Genomic DNA, 23,077 nt, shown 5'->3' with positions numbered 1-23,077 from the left:
GAGGAGGCGCTGTCTCCCCTCCCCCGTGTTTAAACTCACCGACACGCCGGACTGAGCTCCTCCGGCGCGTGAGGCGCGATTTCCATCCACCCGCCGGGTGGGTATTTGCGTGCGACCCCGAGCCGATGCGCATGGCCGCCGCTCTCCGCTCGAGCGTGGGGGGCACAGAGCGCCTTGTGACCCTCTGGCTGAGCCACCTGCGAGCCGCTTTCACGGCTGGACTGGCGCCCCGCGGCACACCGTCGGACCCCGGTGTGTCCGGTGTGAAATTTGCATGTTTCTCTTCCTTCAGACAGGCTCATGTCAGTCCAGCACAGAGCACCGGGACACAGCAGCACTGCCGACGAGCGCCGAGCAGAGGAACCACATCCACTGTCGAAAAGGTGGGCAGTGTATTTGTCTTGGGGCTATTAAAATATGGAAGTGCAGAAATATGCCTGCTGGACCGGTGGGAACTAAGATATCACTGCAGGCACATCGCTTCACTGAGAGCTAAGATACAGTATCACTACAGACACATCGCTTCACTGAGAGCTAAGATACAGTATCACTACAGACACATCGCTTCACTGAGAGCTAAGATACAGTATCACTACAGACACATCGCTTCACTGAGAGCTAAGATACAGTATCACTGCAGGCACATCGCTTCACTGAGAGCTAAGATACAGTATCACTACAAGCACATCGCTTCACTGAGAGCTAAGATACAGTATCACTACAGACACATCGCTTCACTGAGAGCTAAGATACAGTATCACTACAGGCACATCGCTTCACTGAGAGCTAAGATACAGTATCACTGCAGGCATATCGCTTCACTGAGAGCTAAGATACAGTATCACTACAGACACATCGCTTCACTGAGAGCTAAGATACAGTATCACTACAGACACATCGCTTCACTGAGAGCTAAGATACAGTATCACTGCAGGCACATCCCTTCACTGAGAGCTAAGATATCACTACAGACACATCGCTTCACTGAGAGCTAAGATATCACTACAGACACATCGCTTCACTGAGAGCTAAGATACAGTATCACTACAGGCACAACGTCTTATTGTGTTAAGGCGTTTTGTGTTAATGCTTGTTAACATTTTATTCCCCGCAAATAAAATACAGAAATTCAACAGCGTTTCCGAATGTAAAAGTAATCTCAGTGGAGATTTTAGTTGAGTCATACGAATCTTGGGTCTGTTTTTTCATCCACTGTTCATTTCCACGTTCATCCGTTTCATTCCATGTTCATTTTATTTATTTCTATTTGTAACACAACAGCTTAAATCGCCGTCCCCGGCGAAGGGTTATCCCACCCCGCTTCTGACACTAATGTAATGCAACGGGAGTTTGAGGGGCCCTTGCCGCATTAGGTCGACCCCCCACCGTCGGGGGCTTGAACCCGGGACTCCCGTGTCACTTAGGAGGGACCCAGCCCGGTGAGCCGAAGAGAGATCTCTCTACAGCCCAGTAGCTGTAGTCCTGCTATCACAGGGAAGGGCGGCGACGTCCCCGCTCTGGTAAGCAGGCTCTTACACAGTGCCTGTCGGCCGTAAGCATTACATATTTCATATTTTATGGAGAAATCCGCAATTTCCTCAAGTCGTTTTTCTTCTTCCCCGTACGAGTTAAATTTACTTTCAACAGCTCCCGCTGTGGGGGTACAGCGCACGTCTTCGCCATCAGTGATACAGGACGTCAGCGGTGAGAGCAACTGCATCTTGACGCGGTCAAATAAGACAACTATCCGGACGAGGACTTGCGCTTTGAAACGGACAGAACGAACAGTGAAATCACAGTGTCGTGTCAAATCCAGAGGCCTGTTAATCGAAATTTAAACCCCTTTTTCAAAAAGCGCGCGTTCTGCTGACCTTTCCAGGACACCTAAAAAGATCGAGGCGCGGGCTGTGTGTCTGTCCTCGCTTATTACGACAGGCATACAAGGAGCCCGTTGTTTGTGCGTGTTTATATCAGTCCCCCACGGAGCCCGGGAGGGGCCATCAGTAGGAGGAAAAAAAAGTTAAATCGACGGAACGATTTGGGTATTTCGTGCGCACGAACTGTAAATTGTAGGAACGAATTCATTATCTCGTTGGCACGAATTGTAGATACTTCCCTCGATACAACTTTTTTTCTTTCTTACCGACTGCCCCTCCCGGTGTCCGTAGTCTCCCGGTGTATTTAATGCGCTTTTTAGAGACCGCAGTGATGTAAACTTTTACCGCCACCACGTGAATGAATGAACGAATTAATGCATGCTTACTGTACCTTCACACAAGGTAGGGGAGCCTGAAAGAGCGCACACTAGGGCTCTGAGCGTCTTTAGTCCTTATGTGTCACATATAAATCATTTTATATGCGCATGAACAAATAAACACGGGTCCCCAGGAGTGGAAGGGGGAAGATTTTAATGGCGGGCTCGCCTTTCGGAGCGGAGAGAGCACAGATTTCCAGGGGATACTGAACCGGACACGACACGTCCGAGAGGTGCCGGACCGACAACCGCTGCGGCCGAACTGATTCTGTCTGATCAGGATGAATCGCGCAAACGGGACAAGTTTAGAGAGATCTTCTTCCTAATCGTCTTCCTCCACGCGTGTGGGGTCGTCACTATGTCGCCTGACTGCATTGCGTGTGCCTGTGCGTGTGTGATGTGAATCGAGTGCTAATCAGCCACTGAAAAAAGCAAGCTGGATAAATCTAACACACCGATGATGCTGATGCCTGAAAAAAACACAGTGTTCATACCGGAGGTAGAAATCCGAACTGGGAAGAACATGCGTGCTCCAAACAGAGGGATCCCAGTTGGGATCTGAACCCGGGACCACAGAGCTGTACAGCTCGTCATTTGCATGTTGCTGAGGACCAGTGATCTTGGCCTCTCAGTCCCAGTTTTGCATGTGCAAATGCGTACTGATGCTGTGTAGCCGTGTAGCAGCACAACTCTGCATCTCAGGTGTCCCACTGTAGTCTCTCTAGTAAAAAGACATGGAAATCAGGCTGAGGTGCATCTGCCTATACAGCAGGAAGGCCCTCCTGGTCTGGGGATGATATATTTCAGTCTTGTTCTGTTGTACTAGAGCGGTGCTAGGACCAGGGGAGGAGATGTGAGTGTGGTCTGGCAGCAGCAGTGCCGCACCTGTGCAGTCTCCACAATAACACGCCCTGCTGCTGCGTTTCATACGCGGCAAAACTTTGCATCGGGAATCTAAACAAAGGCAAACAGCCAGCGGATGGGCCGAACTTGAGGAAAGCCCTTCTGCTCTGTGACCGAGAGATTTAGGGTTTTTTTCTTCTTATGCCATCGGGTCTTGAGCAGCACAGAATCTACAGCCTTTAGTCCGAGCTCCGCCATGCTTCAGCTGCATTGTGCCTCTCCAACCTGGGTCCCAGAGCGAACTAGGACTACAACACATAGTGCTGGAATCCTGCAAATACATCCATTCTGGGGATTACAGAAATGTCCTATGACAGGCTGAAGGCACTGAGTCTCTTCAGTCTGAAGGGAGTGTCCCACACTGACAGGCTGAAGGAACTGAGTCTCTTTAGTCTGAAGGAACTGAGTCTTTAGTCTGAAGGGAGTGTCCCACGCTGACAGGCTGAAGGAACTGAGTCACTTCAGCCTGAAGGGAATGTCCCACACTGACAGGCTGGAGTCTCTTTAGTCTGAATGGAGTGTCCTACACTGACAGATTGAAGGAACTGAGTCTCTTCAGTCTTGAACAGAGGGGACTATGAGGTGACCTGATAAAAGTATTCAGAATCCTCAGAAACACTGACACAGTCAAGTTGATCAGTTCAGAATAAACAGTGAAACACCAGCCAGTGGACACCTGTGGAAACTACATGGAAAATGGAGAATAGGAGGTAGTTCTTTACACAAAGGGTGATGGGAGTTTGAAACAAGCTGACCTGCCATGTTATTGAAGCCTATGCACTGGATTGATTGTTTGATTTGCTATCAAACAAGCGATTTAGGCCAAATAGACTCCTTTCCTTTGTAATCTTTCTCATGTTCCGTGTGGAATGTAGGGTACTGCGATCTACACACAGATCCTGCGATTGCAGCTGCTATTACAATTTCACTGAGGCCTGGGCAGGATACTGAAACAGGTTGTCAAGGACACTCCTAACCAATCCCCTCTCTCTCAACAGAGTCTGCGGTGATGGAAAAGTCCAGCCTGCCTGTTCTTCTGCTGACCGGTGAGAAGGATCTCCAGCCCTGAGACGCTGACCGCCTGCTGTGTGTCTCTCGATGCGCCCCAAATCTCGAATCCCCCTGTCGCAAATCAAACCGTTACATCCGAGCTCAATCAGCTGACACGGGCAATAAGAATGACCAAGCTTGGTGTGTGATTTGTTCAGTGGCCCAGACAGGCAAAACACAAAACTAAAAAATTATTTACAAACAGCAAAATGACAAAACAAGTGCAAGCCAAAAAGACTGCATGAAAAAAATCCTACACCACACAACAGATATATAGAACGTGCACTAGTACATATCTGTTAAAAAGATATAGCGAACACGACATCTGTTTTAAGGTGAGGGGAGGGCACGTGTTGAGCTCTTGATAAAACGTTGTGGTGAACTTTTGTCCACAAAGGTCAAAGGTCAAAGCAATATGTTGTCAAGTGCTCCTTTCCAGAGAAACTCATGTATACTGCTTCTTGCGTGAGTTATCACTCTAAAATCTTTAGCATTTTAATTTAGAAATGTGAACATGAAGTCTATAGTATTTTAAATTAAATCCGTGTCTTACTACTTGTGAAAATGATATTCAAATAAATATTTATTTTCATTAACATTTAATATGGCCTAGATAAAATATACTGGTCTGTAGCTTCCACTCTCACCTCACAATGGATACTATGTTGGTTATGAGAACCTACTTCCATTTTAAACACATTTTTACTTGTTGACTTACTTTTGTCTGTGTTGTGTAGGTTTATTGTGCAGTCTTTTTTGTTTACTTTGTGTCGGTTTTTTGTTGGTGTACTCAGTTTTGGGTGTGCTCTCCTGGTTGTTTTTGTGTTTTGCTCTTCTGGGCCACCATAGACTTGAGCCCTTGATTAAGAGTTTAAATTTGAGTCAGTGATAAAAGTTGATGAAGAGGTGAGAGGAAACAAGGTACAGTATAAGAAGCAGTAGTAGTGTAAGACAAACCACCCGAATGAGGGCATTTTAGTTTCAAAAACTACCCGCCGTGTAGTTCCAGCTGATACCCTGGCTTCTTTCAAGAACCAGCTGGATGAGATCCTCCAGTCAAGACAAGAGGCACTACTGTACGCAAAGGGTGGTGGGAGTGTGGAACAAGCTGGGTGAGCTCCTCGGATCCATTAACTGCTGACAACCAATTGGGCTGGAGGGGCAGAATGGGCTCTGTGACCGGTCTCACACTCTGATCCTTTGCCCCAGGGCTCTGCGGAGCGGTCTTCAGCCTCACCAGACAGCACTTCTACGTGGGGATTCAGACATCGTGGCCAGAGGCACAGAGGTTCTGCAGGACCAACTTCAAGGACCTGTCCACCGTGAGCAGCCAGGCGGAGCTGGAGCAGCTGATGAGCATGGCGGAGCCTGGCTCTCTGGAGCCCTGGATCGGCCTGTACAGGGACACGCAGGAGTGGCGGTGGGCGGCCGGCCAGGAAGTGACCTTCTGCAACTGGAGGAGGAGACTGTTCTGCGCGACGGCCGGCCCGGATGGGCTCTGGGTGGACGGGGTCTGTGACGACATGTTCCCCTTCATGTGCTACACCAGTACGTGAGGAGGGACTTCCTCCTGTCCCAGCAGCTCAGTTGCAGGGCCTCTGTGTGTCAACCCCCACTAGTCCGCTGGGGTGACAGGTCACAAATGAGAGAAGGCCGATTAGCCCGTCCAGCCTTTGTGGCAGGAGATAATCGCTGTTGCTATTGCTGAGGAGCTCACCCATCTTGTACGAAGCCATCGTATTGGCTTCAACAACATGGCTGGGCTGCTTGTTCCACACTCCCACCACCCTTTGTGTAAACCCGTGCCTGCCTGTTTGCTCTGGTTTGTGTTTCACTGTTGATTCTCATGGCTTGACCTTGTCAATGCCTTTAAGGATTTTGAACACTTGTGTCCACCGTCTCTTGTCTGTTCAAGACTACAGAGATCCAGTTCCTCCAGCCTGTCAGAAGAGGACTCTCCTCTCAGGCTTGAAATCGCTGCTTGTTCTAATGGGCTGATTCCAGAGCAGCTACTATATATCTTCTTCACAACATGTTGACTGACATTATACACAGTATTGTAAATGCAGCCTTCGTAGTGCATTGTCCAATGTTAATGCACAGCTCTCGACTTCAGTGCTACTCTTGTACCTCTGTGTCCTGCTACTCTGTCTGCCTTCCTCCGCCTGTCCACACACTGTCCAGAGGGTGAGTGAAGAGCAAGAGCAGACAGGCTCTCTCTGTCCAAGCTCACTTCCACAGATCTTCTCCCCCGCAGCCTGTCAGGGTTGGACACTCCCCTCAGACTAAAGAGACTCAGTTCCTTCAGCCTGTCAGTGTGGGACACTCCCTTCAGACTGAAGAGACTCAGTTCCTTCAGCCTGTCAGTGTGGGACACTCCTTTCAGACTGAAGAGACTCAGTTCCTTCAGCCTGTCAGTGTGGGACACTCCTTTCAGACTGAAGAGACTCAGTTCCTTCAGCCCAGGCATGTCTCTGCTTGCTCCAAGCTCACTTCCCGAGATCTTCTCCCCCGCAGACACCAGTGACGTCTCCCAGAGGTACACGCTGGTCCTGCAGCCGATGTCCTGGTCCGCGGCCCGGGAGTACTGCAGGCAGAACCACACGGACCTGGTCAGCGTGCAGGACCGGAGCGAGAACGCCGCGGTGAGCGCGAGGGCCCAGGGCCGCGTCTTCTGGATCGGGCTGTTCAACGAGCCCTGGAAGTGGGCCGACGGCGCCAACGCGACCTATCGGAACTGGTACTACAGACAACCGGACGACTGGGCTTATGCTGAGAGATGTGTGGTAATGAACTGGAACGGATTCTGGTTTGATTTCAACTGCAGTCTTGCGCTGACTTTCTACTGCTGCTCAGGTGAGTGGGCTGCAGCCCCTGTGTCTCTTGCCCTCTGCTCCCCCTTCCACATCTGTGTGCAGGGAGTGAGTTGGTCCAGGGAGTGAGTAGATCCCCAGGCCAATCACTGGACTGATCCCGAAATAGATCCCCAGGCCGGTCTCTAGTGGATCACCATGTCGATCTCTGGACTGATCCCCGAGTGGATCCCCACGGCAATATCTGGGCTGATCCCAGAGTGGATCCCCGGGTCAAACATGTACTGATCTTTTAGTAGATCCCCAGGTCATTCTCTAGACTGATCCGGAGTAGACATCCAGTCTAATATTTAAGATGATCCCTGAAGAGATCCCTGGTAGAGGGTCTGACACTCTTACAGAATTGGTCCTTTAGTTCTGTGCCACTGTGGGAGAATCTTTACCCAGAATGCAGTGTGCATTGTCCCGTGTTCACCTGAGGTTCATAAAAGATTCTCCTTCCCTTGTGGAGCTCACCTGCAAGATCGTTTATGTGAAAAACAATTGACGGTGCTTCACCTTTGCTTTAAATTTAAATCAGGTAATCTATACATTCAATTAAGATTGTTGACTCTTGGAAAGATGAACTCATTTCATAGAAAAGCTGCTCTTTGTGACAACTGGTGACCTGAAGATTAACACAACTATAGCACATTTAGAGTGTAATCAGTTTTTAATGAAGGGGGATGTTAGATGAGGCCTGTAGGTTCCGGGGGCGAGATTTGTGAGGTTTAGGTTGAATTTTCATACAGAAAGTCAAAAGAACCACCAAAGCACCACACTGTCCCATCTAAGAGGAATTTCCCTGTCTTTACCTAGCTGATCCTTCTCTAAGATGTCAATTGAATTCCGATTGGAAGACGTGGGATGAAGCCAGGAGTTTCTGCAGATCCCAGAATGCAGACCTGGCAGTGGTGCGCAGTCAGGAGGAGAACGAGCAGCTCCAGCAGCCGCCATACCTGGCCTGGATCGGGCTGCTGCATGACCAGGAGAACTGGCAGTGGGTCAGCGGAGCGGATCTCGGCTACTCCAACTGGAAGACCCAGCTCTTCTGTGCCGCGGCCAATCCAGAGGGATACTGGTGGGACTTTGTGTGCGACCTGGAGCTGCCTTTCATGTGTTACACAGGTACAGGGCAGATCTTTCAGTTTGTACAGCCTCTGATTCTTTTGCACTCGCCCAGTGTGACACAGGCCACTGACAAGACAAGGACATTCTGCCCATCAGTCCCTTTGGTTGTTAATAGTAGACAGCTTGTTCCACACTCCCACCACCCTTTGTGTATAGAGGTGTCTCCAGTCCTGACTGCAGGTTCTCATCCAGCTGTGTCTTGAAAGAAGACAGGGTATCGGCTTCAACCACATGGCTGGACCGCTTGTTCCACACTCCCACCACCCTTTGTGTAAAGAAGTTACTCCTGTTCCAAGTTTCAAATACTCTTTAGTTTCCACTTCGTCTTTCACAGTCAGTTCTTAACAAATCTACTGGGTTGAGGAGTTTGATTACTTGGATCAAGTCCCCTCATAGACTTCTCTACTGAAAACTACAGAGACTCAGTTCCTTCAGCCTGTCAGTGTGGGACACTCCCTTCAGAGTAAAGAGACTCAGTTCCTTCAGCTTGTCAGGGTGGGTCACTCCCTTCAGACTGAAGAGACTCAGTTCCTTCAGCCTGTCAGTGTGGGACACTCCCTTCAGACTGAAGAGACTCAGTTCCTTCAGCCTGTCAGTGTGGGACACTCCCTTCAGACTGAAGAGACTCAGTTCCTTCAGCCTGTCAGTGTGGGACACTCCCTTCAGACTGAAGAGACTCAGTTCCTTTAGCCCAGGCATGTCTCTGCTTGCTCCAAGCTCACTTCCCGAGATCTTCTCCCCCGCAGACACCAGTGACGTCTCCCAGAGGTACACGCTGGTCCTGCAGCCGATGTCCTGGTCCGCGGCCCGGGAGCACTGCAGGCAGAACCACACGGACCTGGTCAGCGTGCAGGACCGGAGCGAGAACGCCGCGGTGAGCGCGAGGGCCCAGGGCCGCATCTTCTGGATCGGGCTGTTCAACGAGCCCTGGAAGTGGGCCGACGGCGCCAACGCGACCTATCGGAACTGGAGGAGGTACAGTCCGGACAACAACGACGGCAAGCAGAAGTGCACGGTGCTGAACCTGGCCGGTGCGGACAACGGCACGTGGAACGACAAGACGTGCAGCGAGCAGAGGCCCTTCTTCTGCCAAGATGGTGAGGCCGCTGATCAAGCGCAGTCGCGCACACGGCTGCAGAGGATGTCTGTGTAACAGGGTTAACTGGACACAAGACGGGTCTCAAACCAGAAGCTATGTCTTGAAATAACCCCGTTTATCGGCTTCCACAACATGGCTGGGCGTCTCCACGCTCCTGCCACTCTTTGTGTAAAGATGTGCCTCCTGTTACCAATATAAAGTGCAATTTCATATACTATAGTTTCCTGTTTTAATCTCTGCTTCATGACTCACTATTGATTCTGAAGAGGCCTGGGTTGACTTTTGACTTTTGGACCTTTACAGTCTTCTCTTCAAGTCTTCCAGATTAGACTTGGTTCCTCTAGGCGGTCAGTGGAGGACTTTCCCTTCAGCCCAGGAATAATAATAGTAATAGTAATAATAATAATAATAATAATAATAATAATAATTGCTTACACTTATATAGCGCTTTTCTGGACACTCCACTCAAAGCGCTTTACAGGTAATGGGGACTCCCCTCCACCACCACCAGTGTGCAGCCCCACCTGGATGATGCGACGGCAGCCATAGTGCGCCAGAACGCTCACCTCACATCAGCTATCAGTGGGGAGGAAATGGGGAGAATGGGGAGAATGTCTCTGCCTGCTCTTCTCTGGCCTGATTCCACAGCAGCAGTGTCTCTGCTGCCCTGTGGTGTTCTAGTCTTCCAGCTGTGTTCCACCAGGAACACAAACTGACCATCTCCGACAGTCGCTGCCTCTTTACACGGCTCCTCTCAGGCCAGTCTGAAACCCCGATCTCTGAAGCCGTGCAGAATCACTAAGCCTGCCCCTTCCCTGCAGACGTGCGCGACCTGATCCTCGTGCGGGAGAACAGGAGCTGGGAGGAAGCTCTGGACTTCTGCCGGTCTCACTACTCGGACCTCACCAGCATCGTCTCGGCCAAGGAGCAGGTCGCGGCCCTGAGGGCGGCCGGCACCCAGTCTGAGTACGTGTGGCTGGGCCTGCGGAAGAGCCTCGTCTCCGGCGCCTGGTTCTGGGTGAACAGGGAGCCCCTGGGGTACGAAGCGTGGGGGCAGGGAGGGCAGCCCCAGTGCCCCCTGTCCAGTCACTGCGGAGCCATGTCTGCCAGGACGCAGCTGTGGACGGACCTGCCCTGTGACCTGAGGCTCAGCTTCATCTGCTACAGAGGTACAGCTGCTGGAGAAGGTCAGGGTCCTCTCTCCTCTTCCTGCTGTGTGTCATGGCCCCGGTGTGTCTCCTCTCTCCTCTTCCTGCTGTGTGTCACAGCCCCAGTGTGTCTCCTCTTTCCTCTTCCTGCTGTGTGTCACAGCCCCGGTGTGTCTCCTCTCTCCTATTCCTGCTGTGTGTCACAGCCTCCGTGTGTCTCCTCTCTCCTCTTCCTGCTGTGTGTCATGGCCCCGGTGTGTCTCCTTTTTCCTCTTCCTGCTGTGTGTCACAGCCCCAGTGTGTCTCCTCTCTCCTCTTCCTGCTGTGTGTCACAGCCCCGGTGTGTCTCCTCTCTCCTCTTCCTGCTGTGTGTCACGGCCCCGGTGTGTCTCCTCTTTCCTCTTCCTGCTGTGTGTCACAGCCCCGGTGTGTCTCCTCTTTCCTCTTCCTGCTGTGTGTCACAGCCCCAGTGTGTCTCCTCTCTCCTCTTCCTGCTGTGTGTCACGGCCCCGGTGTGTCTCCTCTCTCCTCTTCCTGCTGTGTGTCACGGCCCCGGTGTGTCTCCTCTCTCCTCTTCCTGCTGTGTGTCACGGCCCTGTTGTGTCTCCTCTTTCCTCTTCCTGCTGTGTGTCACAGCCCCGGTGTGTCTCCTCTCTCCTCTTCCTGCTGTGCGTCACGGCCCCGGTGTGTCTCCTCTTTCCTCTTCCTGCTGTGTGTCACAGCCCCGGTGTGTCTCCTCTTTCCTCTTCCTGCTGTGTGTCACAGCCCCAGTGTGTCTCCTCTCTCCTCTTCCTGCTGTGTGTCACAGCCCCGGTGTGTCTCCTCTCTCCTCTTCCTGCTGTGTGTCACGGCCCCGGTGTGTCTCCTCTTTCCTCTTCCTGCTGTGTGTCACAGCCCCGGTGTGTCTCCTCTTTCCTCTTCCTGCTGTGTGTCACAGCCCCAGTGTGTCTCCTCTCTCCTCTTCCTGCTGTGTGTCACGGCCCCGGTGTGTCTCCTCTCTCCTCTTACTGCTGTGTGTCACGGCCCCGGTGTGTCTCCTCTCTCCTCTTCCTGCTGTGTGTCACGGCCCTGTTGTGTCTCCTCTTTCCTCTTCCTGCTGTGTGTCACAGCCCCGGTGTGTCTCCTCTCTCCTCTTCCTGCTGTGCGTCACGGCCCCGGTGTGTCTCCTCTTTCCTCTTCCTGCTGTGTGTCACAGCCCCGGTGTGTCTCCTCTTTCCTCTTCCTGCTGTGTGTCACAGCCCCAGTGTGTCTCCTCTCTCCTCTTCCTGCTGTGTGTCATGGCCCCGGTGTGTCTCCTCTCTCCTCTTACTGCTGTGTGTCACAGCCCCGGTGTGTCTCCTCTCTCCTCTTCCTGCTGTGTGTCACAGCCCCGGTGTGTCTCCTCTCTCCTCTTCCTGTTGTGTGTCACAGTCAGCTGGAGCAGTGCAGTTTCTTCCTTAAGTCTGCAGCTCTGTGTCTCCTCCACAGATTAGCATGGCCCTAGAAAACTCCCTCCCAGAGCTGCCAGCGAGGCTGTGCTCCTCTCTGTCACTGGACAAACTCCTTTCAGGACTGACTCCTGATCTCAGGATTAGCTGCCCTGACTCCTGATCTTGGGATGAGCGGCCCTGAATCCAGCTCTCGGAATGAGCAACGCTGACTCTGGCCCTGGCTCCGGAGCTTGAGGACACCTCTGGACATACTGGACATTAGAAAGAAGCACAGCCTGGGAATCAGGACCTCTTGGAGACGACTGTCTACACTGCAGAAGTAGAATAATTTCTATTAGCTATTTTCAAATTAATATATGTTGGTGAGAGAAATGATTATTTCTTGACTAGAATTCTGTGACTGTGGTGTTTTCAGTGTCTTGGCTTCACTGCGATGTAAAGGTGGGGGAAAAACACATTTTAGCAGCATGTGTGAAGTTTTAGGCAAAATGTGAGAAATTATTATCTGCTTAATAGAAGGGTTTTCTAATATTAAAGGTAGTCTAATATTTTTTGTAAACATCGAACATGGAACCTCCAGTTCTATGTTTTTCATGCCTACAAACTCCTGAGACCGCACACGGGGGAGGAAGTGCAGGCAGACTCCTCCCACTTGCCCACCTTCTAGCCAATCAGCTTTTGACACATCACAGGCCGACCCGCCCCATATTGCATGGTCAGTGCTGATTGGAATGGATGCTCATCCCTCACTTACAGCACCACATGCCTGCAAGTGTCCGGGAGGCCACAAGGGGGCACTGTGTCACTGAAAGCCGACACATTCCTAGTTGGTCGGACTCGCCCTACTCTCAGCAGTACCCAGTGAAATTCCATGCCAGTTCTTGGGAAATCCTAATCACAGTCCATTCATGGCATGACTCAGGCTCAAGCCCCTGATCTCAGAACTTAGCCTGCACCCAGGCTAGTTCCTTTACCCCTCAGAAATCGAATGAAAACAGCTCTTATGTTGATGTGAACACGTAAAACTGATGTATCATTCCCAGACAGAATGGCGATCTTCAGGTACTCTTCTTGCAGGACCTGGACACGATGTCCTTGCTGGAGGGACTCAGGCACCAGGCTCACCCACAGCAGACAAGAGGGAAGGTTATATAGACAGATGTCAGCATCTCAGATGTCTTTTTACTAGAGAGACACCTGAGATGCAGAGTTGTGCTGCTACACGGCTACACAGCATCAGTACACATTTGCACATGCAAAACTGGGACTGAGAGGCCAAGATCACTGGTCCTCAGCAACATGCAAATGACGAGCTGTACAGCTCTGGGGTCTGAGGCTCAGTTCCTGAACTGGATCCTTATGTGTGGAGTTTGTATGGCCTCCTGGTGGGCTGTCTCCTGCTGCTCCAGGATCTCCGAGCAGCAAGTGTTGTCTCTAAACAACATCAGAATGTGCCTGCTCTGCCCACAAGGCGCTAGAGACACAGCGTGTTACTCTGGTGTCCTGGCCAAATTTCTCCCTGGCCTTTACCCATCATGGCCTCCTAATAACCCCCATCTCTGAACCGGCTTCATCAGGAAGCACCCCAGCTTCCTGGCCAAATTTCCCATTGGCCCTTACCAATCATGGTCTCCTAATAATCCCCCTCTATGAACTGGCTTCATTACTCTGCTCTCCTCCCCACTGAGAGCTGGTGTGTGGTGAGCGTTCTGGCGCACTATGGCTGCCGTCGCATCATCCAGGTGGGGCTGCACATTGGTGGTGGTGGAGGGGAGTCCCCATTACCTGTAAAGCGCTTTGAGTGCAATTATTATTATTATTATTATTATTATTATTATTATTATTATCACTCTTCTCTCCTCCACACTGAGAGCTGGTGTGTGTGAGCAGACTGGAGCATCATCCAGGTGGGCCTGCACACTGGGGGTGGTGGAGGGGATCCCCATTACCTGGAATCAGTGAGACTGAGCTGCACTCGGGTCGTCAGATCAGGCAGTTGGGAGTAAGACGAGCTAAGTGGGCCAAACCAGTTGTAAACCTTCCTGTATTCTCCCCTTTGACCAGCAGAGGGCAGCGCAGGCTGGCAGCTGCTTCAGTGTTGACATCCCCCGCCCCGTGTGCGCTGGTCATCGCTCGGCTGACGGGACCGCCCACTGCAGGAGCCCGGGCCCCCAGGGGTGCAGACACCCCGGCAGCCTCAGTCACGGGCCTTGAAAGGAGAGCGCAGGTTCACGCACGCTCAGGGTATTTCCTGCGCAGGCGATCTCCAGGAGGAGTTTTCTCTTCACGTTATTTTCAACCTCACACGTCGTGCGGCGCAGGGTTTACCCGAACTACACATCTTCCCCCGGTCCCCCCTCTCCATCCTTCTAACATCTGGAGCGCATCACGCTCTCCGAGACAAACACAGCAGGCCGGCAGGGCGAGGGGGAGAGAGGCCGTGCTCGAAAACACGCAGCTGCGGAGGGCGGGGGGCGGTGCTGTCCCCGCCAGCCGGGGAAAGGGTGGATTAGGCACGGATTCGGCGTGGCGGTCGGGGCTGTTTCCCGCTAGCTGGAGGGTCGCGGGTCCGAATCTCAGCGCTGCTGTGGCACTCCTGCGCTGGGATGGCTCCAGGAAGATGTCCAGCTAGGCACCGTGTGGGTCTCCCGCTATCAGCTTCCCGCGGTTAAATGTCCTGCCCCCACGCCACGTGTGTCACCAGCACAGTGACACGACCTGTCACAAGGGAGTGACGCGTGAGCACGCATTTCGTGTTAAATAATACCGTGAGCACTCACACACACTTACACCGCCAAAAACAACACGGGGACTATACACCAGTGCAAATACGTGGAAGATCTTTTATAACAGAACCAGAGGCACTTCTATACACAAAGGGTTGTGGGGGTGTGGAACAAGCTGGCCAGCCAGGTTGTTGAAGCCGGTACCCTGGCTTCTTTCAAGACGCAGCTGGATGAGGTCCTCCAGGCAGGACAGGAGGCACTTCTTTACACTAAGGGTGGTGGGGGTGTGGAACAAGCTGCCCAGCCATGCTGTTGAATCCGATACCCGAGCTGGAGGGGCTGAATGGCTCCTCTCGTTTGAGAACCCTCTTGTGTTCTTATGGGCGTGAGCGCTTCTTTCTGGATCTCCATGGAGGGGCTCCTATAAGACATACTCCAGGGTCTTACAATAGTTAATCATAGGCTAAAACCACTAAACTGGAGTTTTCTCTGTCAGACTGGTCTGGGTCAGCACGCTGAGAGTGTCATAAATCAGAGAGTAGCAAACAAACGCCTGCTGCAGTTTCCGACGCCGATAATTATTCTGCGTCTGAAAGCCTGAAGCGAAAAAAGAGCCCTTTCCCAAATAAAGAGAGTAGTGTTGGACGGTGCAGTCTTACAATGCACAAATGCGGTCTCACCACGAATCATCTCAGAGACAAGTCCCTCTGCACTGCGAAAGCGCCTTGAAAAAATTCGCCGCATTTACGGTTTAAACCGGGCGCCCGCTACATTATTACCATGGTTTTAATAATGTGAGTTTTTCCACAAGTGATGCGGAGAAATCGTATGTCTCTGCCCGCTGAACTCTTATTTAGTCGAAGGGCGGTGGCCGTTCACAGTGAATACACCGGCGCTGCGGCGTCTCTGTCAGGACTGGAAGATGGATACGAACAGAATTCGAGAGCCGATGTGCAGTTTACGGTCTTCAGTTTCAGAGAAGGGCAGCCCTGAGCTTTTAAACCCGCCATGTTTAAAGACCCTGCTACCCTGTATCGGATGGAGCGGTCAGAAAAAAAATAGTTAAAGCCTCTGGCGCATCGGAGTGGGAGAGAGCTGGCGGAGGAGGGACGACCCAGCGGGAGAGACTGTAAGGCAAACAACCGGGTGTGTCCTGTTGGGGGCTGTCGGTGAAAGGCGAGCGGGAGGTGAGGACGCGGCCGGGACAGCGGCGGGGACACGCACAGAGGTATCGACACCAGCGCCAACTTCCCCTGCCCCCTTCCCCCGTGTGAACGCCCCGTTTCACCCGAGACAGGACAGGGACTGGGACTGTCCGTCCTGCAGTCAGGTACAGGTACCCGCAGGACTGGACGCCTGCGGTTTTAAAAGCCTGTGCCCGTGACTTGTAATGTCACGAAGGGGATTCTCAAACGCCACAAACGAGTGTCGGAACCGAACCGATTGCTGGTTTGCCCCTGTGGTGCCTCCGAGTTGAAATGTTACCACAATTCAGACGCTGCGTTGACCGGCGTCTCAGAACGGTAGACCCAGACCCTGCTGGAGCTGTTAATTGAAGTTAACGGCTGTCAGCTCGCACAGTGTCGAGTCCCCGTGTCCAGGACAGTAACGGGAGAGGACGCTACTAGCCACGGGTGAGTGCGCGTTTGCGTGTTGGCGGAGGGGTTAAATCCGCGACCGCGGTTACAGTTAGCACTGCAGTCCCCAAACAGATCCAGTCCTTCTGTAGCCAGTTTTAACTCGGGCTGTCCGGCCTCGCAAAAAACAGGTCTTCCTCTCACAGACTGTGAATCCAGGACATGACAGACGGTGCTTGAGGAAAGCTCTAAGCATCATCAAAGACCCCACACACCCCAGCTACAGACTGTTTGACCCTCTACCATCTGGAAAACGGTACCGGAGCATTCGGGCCCGGACTACCAGACTCAGAGACAGTTTTTACCCCCGCACTATCACGCTATTAAACTCCCAGCCTCTCTCACCCACGATCTGAACCCTCACAGTGCCTTCTCTCTTTAACAAAACTCAAACACACATTGAAATCTACCCCTACCTCACATGTCAAGAAGCTCATTCCCTATCATTTCTGTCCTTTATTTCATTCTCTTGATGTATGATTTTGCACATCTGATGTTGTTTTGCACATTACCTGTTACCTGTTGTTGTTATTTTGCACATTGCCTGTTGTCTCTGTCTTGCTTTTCTTATACAATTGTATTGTTGTTTTTTGTACTACTTATCGCCCAAGAGCTAGCTAAACAGCATTTCGTTATACCACACACCTGTATATGAGTATAATGACAATAAACTTGATCTTGAACTCGAAGAGAGAGAGAAAAGCACAGCCGGGTTTTGACTGTGGGTCCCTGTTTGACCACAAACATGTCTATCGACAATACTGTACCGTATCATCGGTAACTCGCTCCGAATTAAAATCGGTTTCCGTCTCATTTCTGCACCGTGTCGAGAGATATGGGAGACCTGTATTCTTGGCGTTTGCTCGACGTTCACCATTGGCGACGAATGTACAGTATAGTGGCGAGATAGTGCGTTAACCTGTCGTGCAGATCCGAGGCACAACGGGGTGGTAGGTTGTGAAATGTAGGTTACAATCTGGATCACAGACAGACGGCCAGGAAGCAGTGGGACCGTCAGGAAATCTCGGAGGAATTACCACACCCGGTCAGACCACGAATCGTTCTGCACGATTTCTGTTTCCTTAGAAAGGTTAGGTGTCGACTGCGCTCCCCGCCTGGCTGAAGGCCAGCCCCCCCGGCCGTGGGACAGGAGTGACCCGGGGACGGAAACAGAGGCGTTGGAGGGGTGCGAAAGGAGACGTGCGCGAGGAAGAGGCTCGCGGTGATTTCTAGTTTAGAGCATTTCGGGAAATGACGTCATGGAGGGTCACAAAAACAGCAGAGATGCGGGGTGGCCGCTTTCATTCCCCTCCCAACATGCCTTAGACACTCCCATTAATTAACGGATCTTCACAGTTAAACCAGGCGTGTATCAGTTAACTATCGAAGATAGATACTCCCAGATCATAAGCATGCTTGTAATACTTGGGTGCAGACAGCCAGAACGAGATACTGTACACATCCCGCCACATCAAAGTCAGAAATGTGGTAATGGAAACACGAAATCAGATTTCGTGTATGAGCAACATTATTGCTTTATCACGAGATAATGTATTTCTTTTATTCTTTTTACTGAAATGCTCCATTGCGCTCTCTGTCCTTGCTTTATGAATGTACTATTGTGTCCAGTCAGTGTGTCTGGACTGTATTAACCCCTCTCTCTCAGTGCAGTGTTAATGTACTGGAGTGTCCAGTCAGTGTGTCTGGACTGTATTAACCCCTCTCTCTCAGTGCAGTGTTAATGTCCTGGAGTGTCCAGTCAGTGTGTCTGGACTGTATGAACCCCTCTCTCTCAGTGCAGTGTTAATGTCCTGTAGTGTCCAGTCAGTCAGTGTCTGATCTGTACTATTTTAAGACTTCCTCTCCCTCCCTCATCCCTCTGTGTGTTTAGTGATTGGTTCTGTATCCTAAAATCTGGATTACTCTAAGCGGCTCTGTGCACTCCAGGTCTGTGCATGCACTGATTACCTTGAGGTATTAGTGCTTTAGCTGATACTTGGCCAGTTGTCTCGTAAAACAAAGTGACTCTTGCACAAAGCAGTGACATTTCTTCTGCTTCCCAAATCCTGTCCTCCTCATTCTCATTTTCCCAAGAATCCCCTTTACCACTGTGGAAACACCACTATGCTTGCTTCACACCCTGTCACATTAAGTGCATCACATACTCCAATATTCAATCATCCTATGCGCATATTGAATACGAATTGAATGGACCATTCATGCGTGCATTGTAATCCCATATTTGCTTATAGTCTTAGTCAGTAACATGTTACAGTATTCTCAGAGAGGAAATGTTAAAAATGATGATAAAAGAAATACATAATAAAGTCAACATGGCTGCCGGGTACTTCAGAATCTGCAGTGACACATGAATGAGAGGACACACGTGGAAACAACAGGAAAGTGCTTTGAAAAACAAGAAAAACAGGTCAGGACAGGAGGCACTTTTTTGCACCAAGAGTGGTGGGAGTGTGGAACAAGCTGCCGAGCCATGTTGTTGAAGCCAATTCCCTGGCTTGATCCAAAAAGCAGCTAGATGAGATCGGTTAATATTTAATCCTGAGAACAGAACATCTGTGCACAAAGGGTGGTGGGAGTGTGGAACTTGCTGCCCAGTCTTGTTGTTGAAGCTGATACCCTGACTTCCTTCATGTAAAGGGGTAGATCAGATCCCTGGTCTAACTACTAACTAACCCCATTCGTTTGTGACCTGTCTTGTGCTCTTTTTTAAGTTGTTTGTGATTTAGCTTGTTGTTGCTGCTGCTGTTCTGTGTTTATGTTTTTGGTGATTCCTTAATGTCTTTGTAACAAAGCATACATGCAAATGAGTATTTCATTGCACTTGTGCACATAATTAATAATAATAATTGCTTACACTTATATAGCGCTTTTCTGGACACTCCACTCAAAGCGCTTTACAGGTAATGGGGTCTCCCCTCCACCACCACCAATGTGCAGCATCCACCTGGATGATGCGACGGCAGCCATAGTGCGCCAGAACGCTCACCACACATCAGCTATCAGTGGGGAGGAGAGCAGAGTAATGTAGCCAATTCATAGAGGGGGATTATTAGGAGGCCATGATTGGTAAGGGCCAATTGGAAATTTGGCCAGGACACCGGGGTTACACCCCTACTCTTTTCGAGAAGCACCCTGGGATTTTTAATGACCACACATGACAAATAAACTGAACTGAGCTAATTCTCTTACGAGCTAGCGTGGGCAGTGAGAGTGGGCATGAAAGTTCTGAGTCTTTGCATGTCAGCATCTTTTGGCTCATCATAAGACCCTCACCCTCCTTCCTGCCGTGTGCTGGCACGTGGCAAAGATATTAATACCACACCATCGTCGTCACGCCACTTCTGCATTGCAACACACGGGGGGGTGGGCTCGTGCCAGCCCAGAGACCGCAGCCCAGAGACCGCAGCCCTGCTCTGTTCCAGCTGAGGGCAGGCTGCCTCAGGGCAGGGGCTGAAATTCAGCCATACCCCACTGGCACAGTACCCCACTGGCACATTACCCCCACTGACACAGTACCTCACTGGCACAGTACCCCACTGGCACATTACCCCCACTGGCACATTACCCCCACTGACACAGTACCCCCACTGACACAGTACCCCACTGACACAGTACCCCACTGGCACAGTACCCCACTGGCACATTACCCCCACTGACACAGTACCCCCACTGACACAGTACCTCACTGGCACAGTACCCCACTGGCACAGTACCCCACTGGCACATTATCCCCACTGACACAGTACCTCACTGACACAGTACCCCACTGGCACAGTACCCCACTGGCACATTACCCCCACTGACACAGTACCCCCACTGACACAGTACCCCACTGGCACAGTACCCCCACTGGACCAGTACCTCACTGACACAGTACCCCACTGACACAGTACCCCCACTGGCACAGTACCTCACTGGCACAGTACCCCACTGGCACAGTACCTCACTGACAGAGTACCCCCACTGGCACAGTACCTCACTGACACAGTACCCCACTGACACAGTACCCCACTGGCACAGTACCCCCACTGGACCAGTACCCCCACTGACACAGTACCCCACTGACACAGTACCCCCACTGGCACAGTACCCTCACTGACACAGTACCCCACTGGCACAGTACCCCACTGGCACATTACCCCCACTGACACATTATCCCCACTGACACAGTACCTCACTGACACAGTACCCCACTGGCACAGTACCCCACTGGCACATTATCCCCACTGACACAGTACCTCACTGACACAGTACCCCACTGGCACAGTACCCCACTGGCACATTACCCCCACTGACACAGTACCCCCACTGACACAGTACCCCACTGGCACAGTACCCCACTGGCACATTACCCCCACTGACACAGTACCCCCACTGACACAGTACCCCACTGGCACAGTACCCCCACTGGACCAGTACCTCACTGACACAGTACCCCACTGACACAGTACCCCCACTGGCACAGTACCTCACTGGCACAGTACCCCACTGGCACAGTACCTCACTGACAGAGTACCCCCACTGGCACAGTACCTCACTGACACAGTACCCCACTGACACAGTACCCCACTGGCACAGTACCCCCACTGGCACAGTACCCCCACTGACACAGTACCCCACTGACACAGTACCCCCACTGGCACAGTACCCTCACTGACACAGTACCCCCATCGGCACAGTACCCCACTGGACCAGTACCTCACTGACACAGTACCCCACTGGCACAGTACCTCACTGACACAGTACCCCCACTGGCACAGTACCTCACTGGCACAGTACCCCCACTGGCACAGTACCCCCACTGGCACAGTACCTCACTGACACAGTACCCCACTGGCACAGTACCCCACTGACACAGTACCCCCACTGGAACAGTACCCCACTGACACAGTACCCCACTGACACAGTACCCCCACTGGAACAGTACCTCACTGACACAGTACCCCACTGACACAGTACCCCACTGGCACAGTACCCCCTCTGCCCTGGCTGATTTTGGACGAGCCGCAGCTGTGGAAGCTCTTTAAGACACACTGAGCTCTTCCCTGGAGGTGTGAGCAAGCAGGACTTCAGCCCGAACAGCCCCGCAAGGGGAGAGCCTTCCAGCCACTGTCCCATTGTGGACAGAGCGTTAAGGCTGCGTCTTGTTTCTTTTTCTTTCCCCTTGTCCCGCTGTGAGGATTCACCGCAGCAGCTTGAGTTTTCTATTGTTCCAGACGGGACCCCGGTAAATAGGGACAGCCCAGTCCGGCTGCCGCTGTTCCAAACGTTTTCTTCGCCAGGCTGGATCCTGTTAGATAGGCATAGTCCAGCCTGGACGCTGCTGTGTGTGTTTTCGCTGGCCTCACACCGGTGTCCACTGTGGCTCCTCCCACTCTCACACCGTTACACTGTCTAAACACAAAACTGGTCACGTAAGATGCCTACCAGCATCATCAGATAAGGACTGATTTTGTCCAAAGCATGCCCTCTACTCCAGTGGCTTCTGTCTCGCTACTTGCTGGTTTTTAAATTGTCACCTGACCAATTATCGTCTTCTGTTGAGTCATGTGACACGGGGCAGCAGGTCTTTCCCCCCGCAGCATTCTGGGGAATGTAGTTTATACCAGATCTGCCACAATCTTGTCCTAATCCACTGCCTTTTTAAAATGAATGTAATCCATTGTGCTGCTGCATGGTACATGTATAGTGGAATCAAAGATTTGACTTTTGTGATGTTACCAGAGGCACGATCTCTCCTTCTGAAAGCGGTCAACTCTCAAAAAACCTTTGTCCAGTGTTTTTGTCACTCTGTGATTCTCTACACTCCTAGCTTCATGGCTGGCCCCACCTCTGCCTTGTTCCTGTCACATCAGTCCACTGCCCCGTCTCCTGCTGAATCCCGTGTCACTCCCCAGAGCAATGGAGAAGCTCACCCCAGCCCAGTCAGCAACAGTGCCACAGGTCCGTCCCGTGCCGCAGTCTCGTGCTGACGAGACCCAGTCCCAGAACTCTGTCCTCTGTTTCTTCTGAGAAGGTGCTTTTCCTCCCAGACAGTCTGCCTGTAATTGACCCAGTGAGCCAACGCAGAAGACCCCAGTGAGGTGGAGCCAACCGTTAGGCAGCTAACAACAGAGTTAAGGCTTCCACAGTAAATTATCAGGAGCCCAGAGACATGGCATGAATCCATGAAGTGGACCAGAGCTGGAGAACATGGTTCAGGCCCACAGGAAACCTCCAGGGTCTTCATGCGTTTAAGTACAGTGTTGAATATAGCTCTGGCCTCAGTACTATGTACTAAAGGGCTGTAAGTTATTTTGGTCAATGACGAGACTCTGTGGTCCTATTGTTCGTTGCCATCTTGTAATCTGACCTGGTCACACCACCAGGAGCAGAGCACGGCTGGTTCTGGTCAGTACTGGGGTGCGAGAACTCAGAGGACAACCTGGTTGCTGCTATAAGTGATATTGGGGTACCATTAGGGGGTGCCTTCACCCCAGGGCTTGAATTTTCAACCTACAGCTGAATCTCTCCTCCTGTATATTTGGATGCCCCAAAGTGAACGGGACCCCTATTACTGATATGGCCAGGGCAAAGAGGAGCTGACAGCCTTGGAAACTGGGTGCATTCCCACCTGGAGCAATAAGGACTCACTCTGGCCGATTAGCTCTGCCTCCCTTATGCAATGAAAAGGTGCTTCGCTAATCATCCTCCTTATTTAAACCCTATTACGCCACTGGTTCGGTGCTCTGTCATTGAGCTGCTTTCAGGAATACAGCAGTGTGCTCTCGGTACTGGCCAGTGTCTATGAAAGTGACTCTGATCTGCTTGATTATATCTGCCTCCT

The 23,077-nt window shown here is 51.6% G+C and overlaps 2 protein-coding genes and 1 long non-coding RNA gene across 5 annotated transcripts in view; 2 read left to right on the top strand and 1 right to left on the bottom strand.

Annotated features, from left to right (window-relative positions):
- Window positions 1-124: 124 nt before the first annotated feature.
- Window positions 125-12,433, top strand: LOC148657016 (macrophage mannose receptor 1-like). The gene is made up of 8 exons (XM_088642702.1): window positions 125-383; window positions 4,156-4,203; window positions 5,417-5,755; window positions 6,725-7,063; window positions 7,879-8,187; window positions 8,937-9,287; window positions 10,111-10,458; window positions 11,905-12,433. Exons 1-8 carry the CDS (start codon window positions 275-277, stop codon window positions 11,907-11,909), a joined length of 1,848 nt encoding a protein of 615 aa, XP_088498828.1. The 5' UTR covers window positions 125-274; the 3' UTR covers window positions 11,910-12,433.
- On the bottom strand, window positions 12,122-14,558 carry LOC148657015 (uncharacterized). Its single transcript, XR_015940835.1, has 2 exons — window positions 13,817-14,558; window positions 12,122-12,178 (listed from the first exon to the last, which is right to left on the bottom strand). It is a non-coding gene; the product is annotated as an uncharacterized LOC148657015 (long non-coding RNA).
- A 722-nt stretch (window positions 14,559-15,280) lies between these two features.
- The window catches only part of slc43a3a (solute carrier family 43 member 3a), a 38,448-nt gene continuing 30,651 nt past the window's right edge, over window positions 15,281-23,077 (top strand). The window contains exon 1 of one of the 3 annotated variants that reach the window (XM_088642695.1): window positions 15,281-15,780. The gene's annotated coding sequence lies outside the window, so the exon portion shown is untranslated. Of the gene's footprint in view, window positions 15,822-15,894; window positions 16,228-23,077 lie in introns of those variants that run through there. The other 2 variants (XM_088642692.1, XM_088642694.1) reach the window with 2 other exon arrangements.

The sequence above is a fragment of the Lepisosteus platostomus genome, chromosome 8 (genome assembly GCF_059453375.1).
Source record: "Lepisosteus platostomus isolate fLepPlt1 chromosome 8, fLepPlt1.hap1, whole genome shotgun sequence".
NCBI classification, from domain to species: Eukaryota; Metazoa; Chordata; class Actinopteri; order Semionotiformes; family Lepisosteidae; genus Lepisosteus; species Lepisosteus platostomus.
This window is presented reverse-complemented; position numbering and strand designations above follow the sequence as displayed.

Excerpts from the sequence above, each read along its gene's own strand:
- LOC148657016 (XM_088642702.1), top strand. The coding sequence starts at position 275 with ATGTTTCTCTTCCTTCAGACAGGCTCATGTCAGTCCAGCACAGAGCAC. Across the intron at positions 5,756-6,724 it reads CCCCTTCATGTGCTACACCA|ACACCAGTGACGTCTCCCAG; the intron begins GTACGTGAGGAG and ends TCTCCCCCGCAG. Across the intron at positions 8,188-8,936 it reads GCCTTTCATGTGTTACACAG|ACACCAGTGACGTCTCCCAG; the intron begins GTACAGGGCAGA and ends TCTCCCCCGCAG.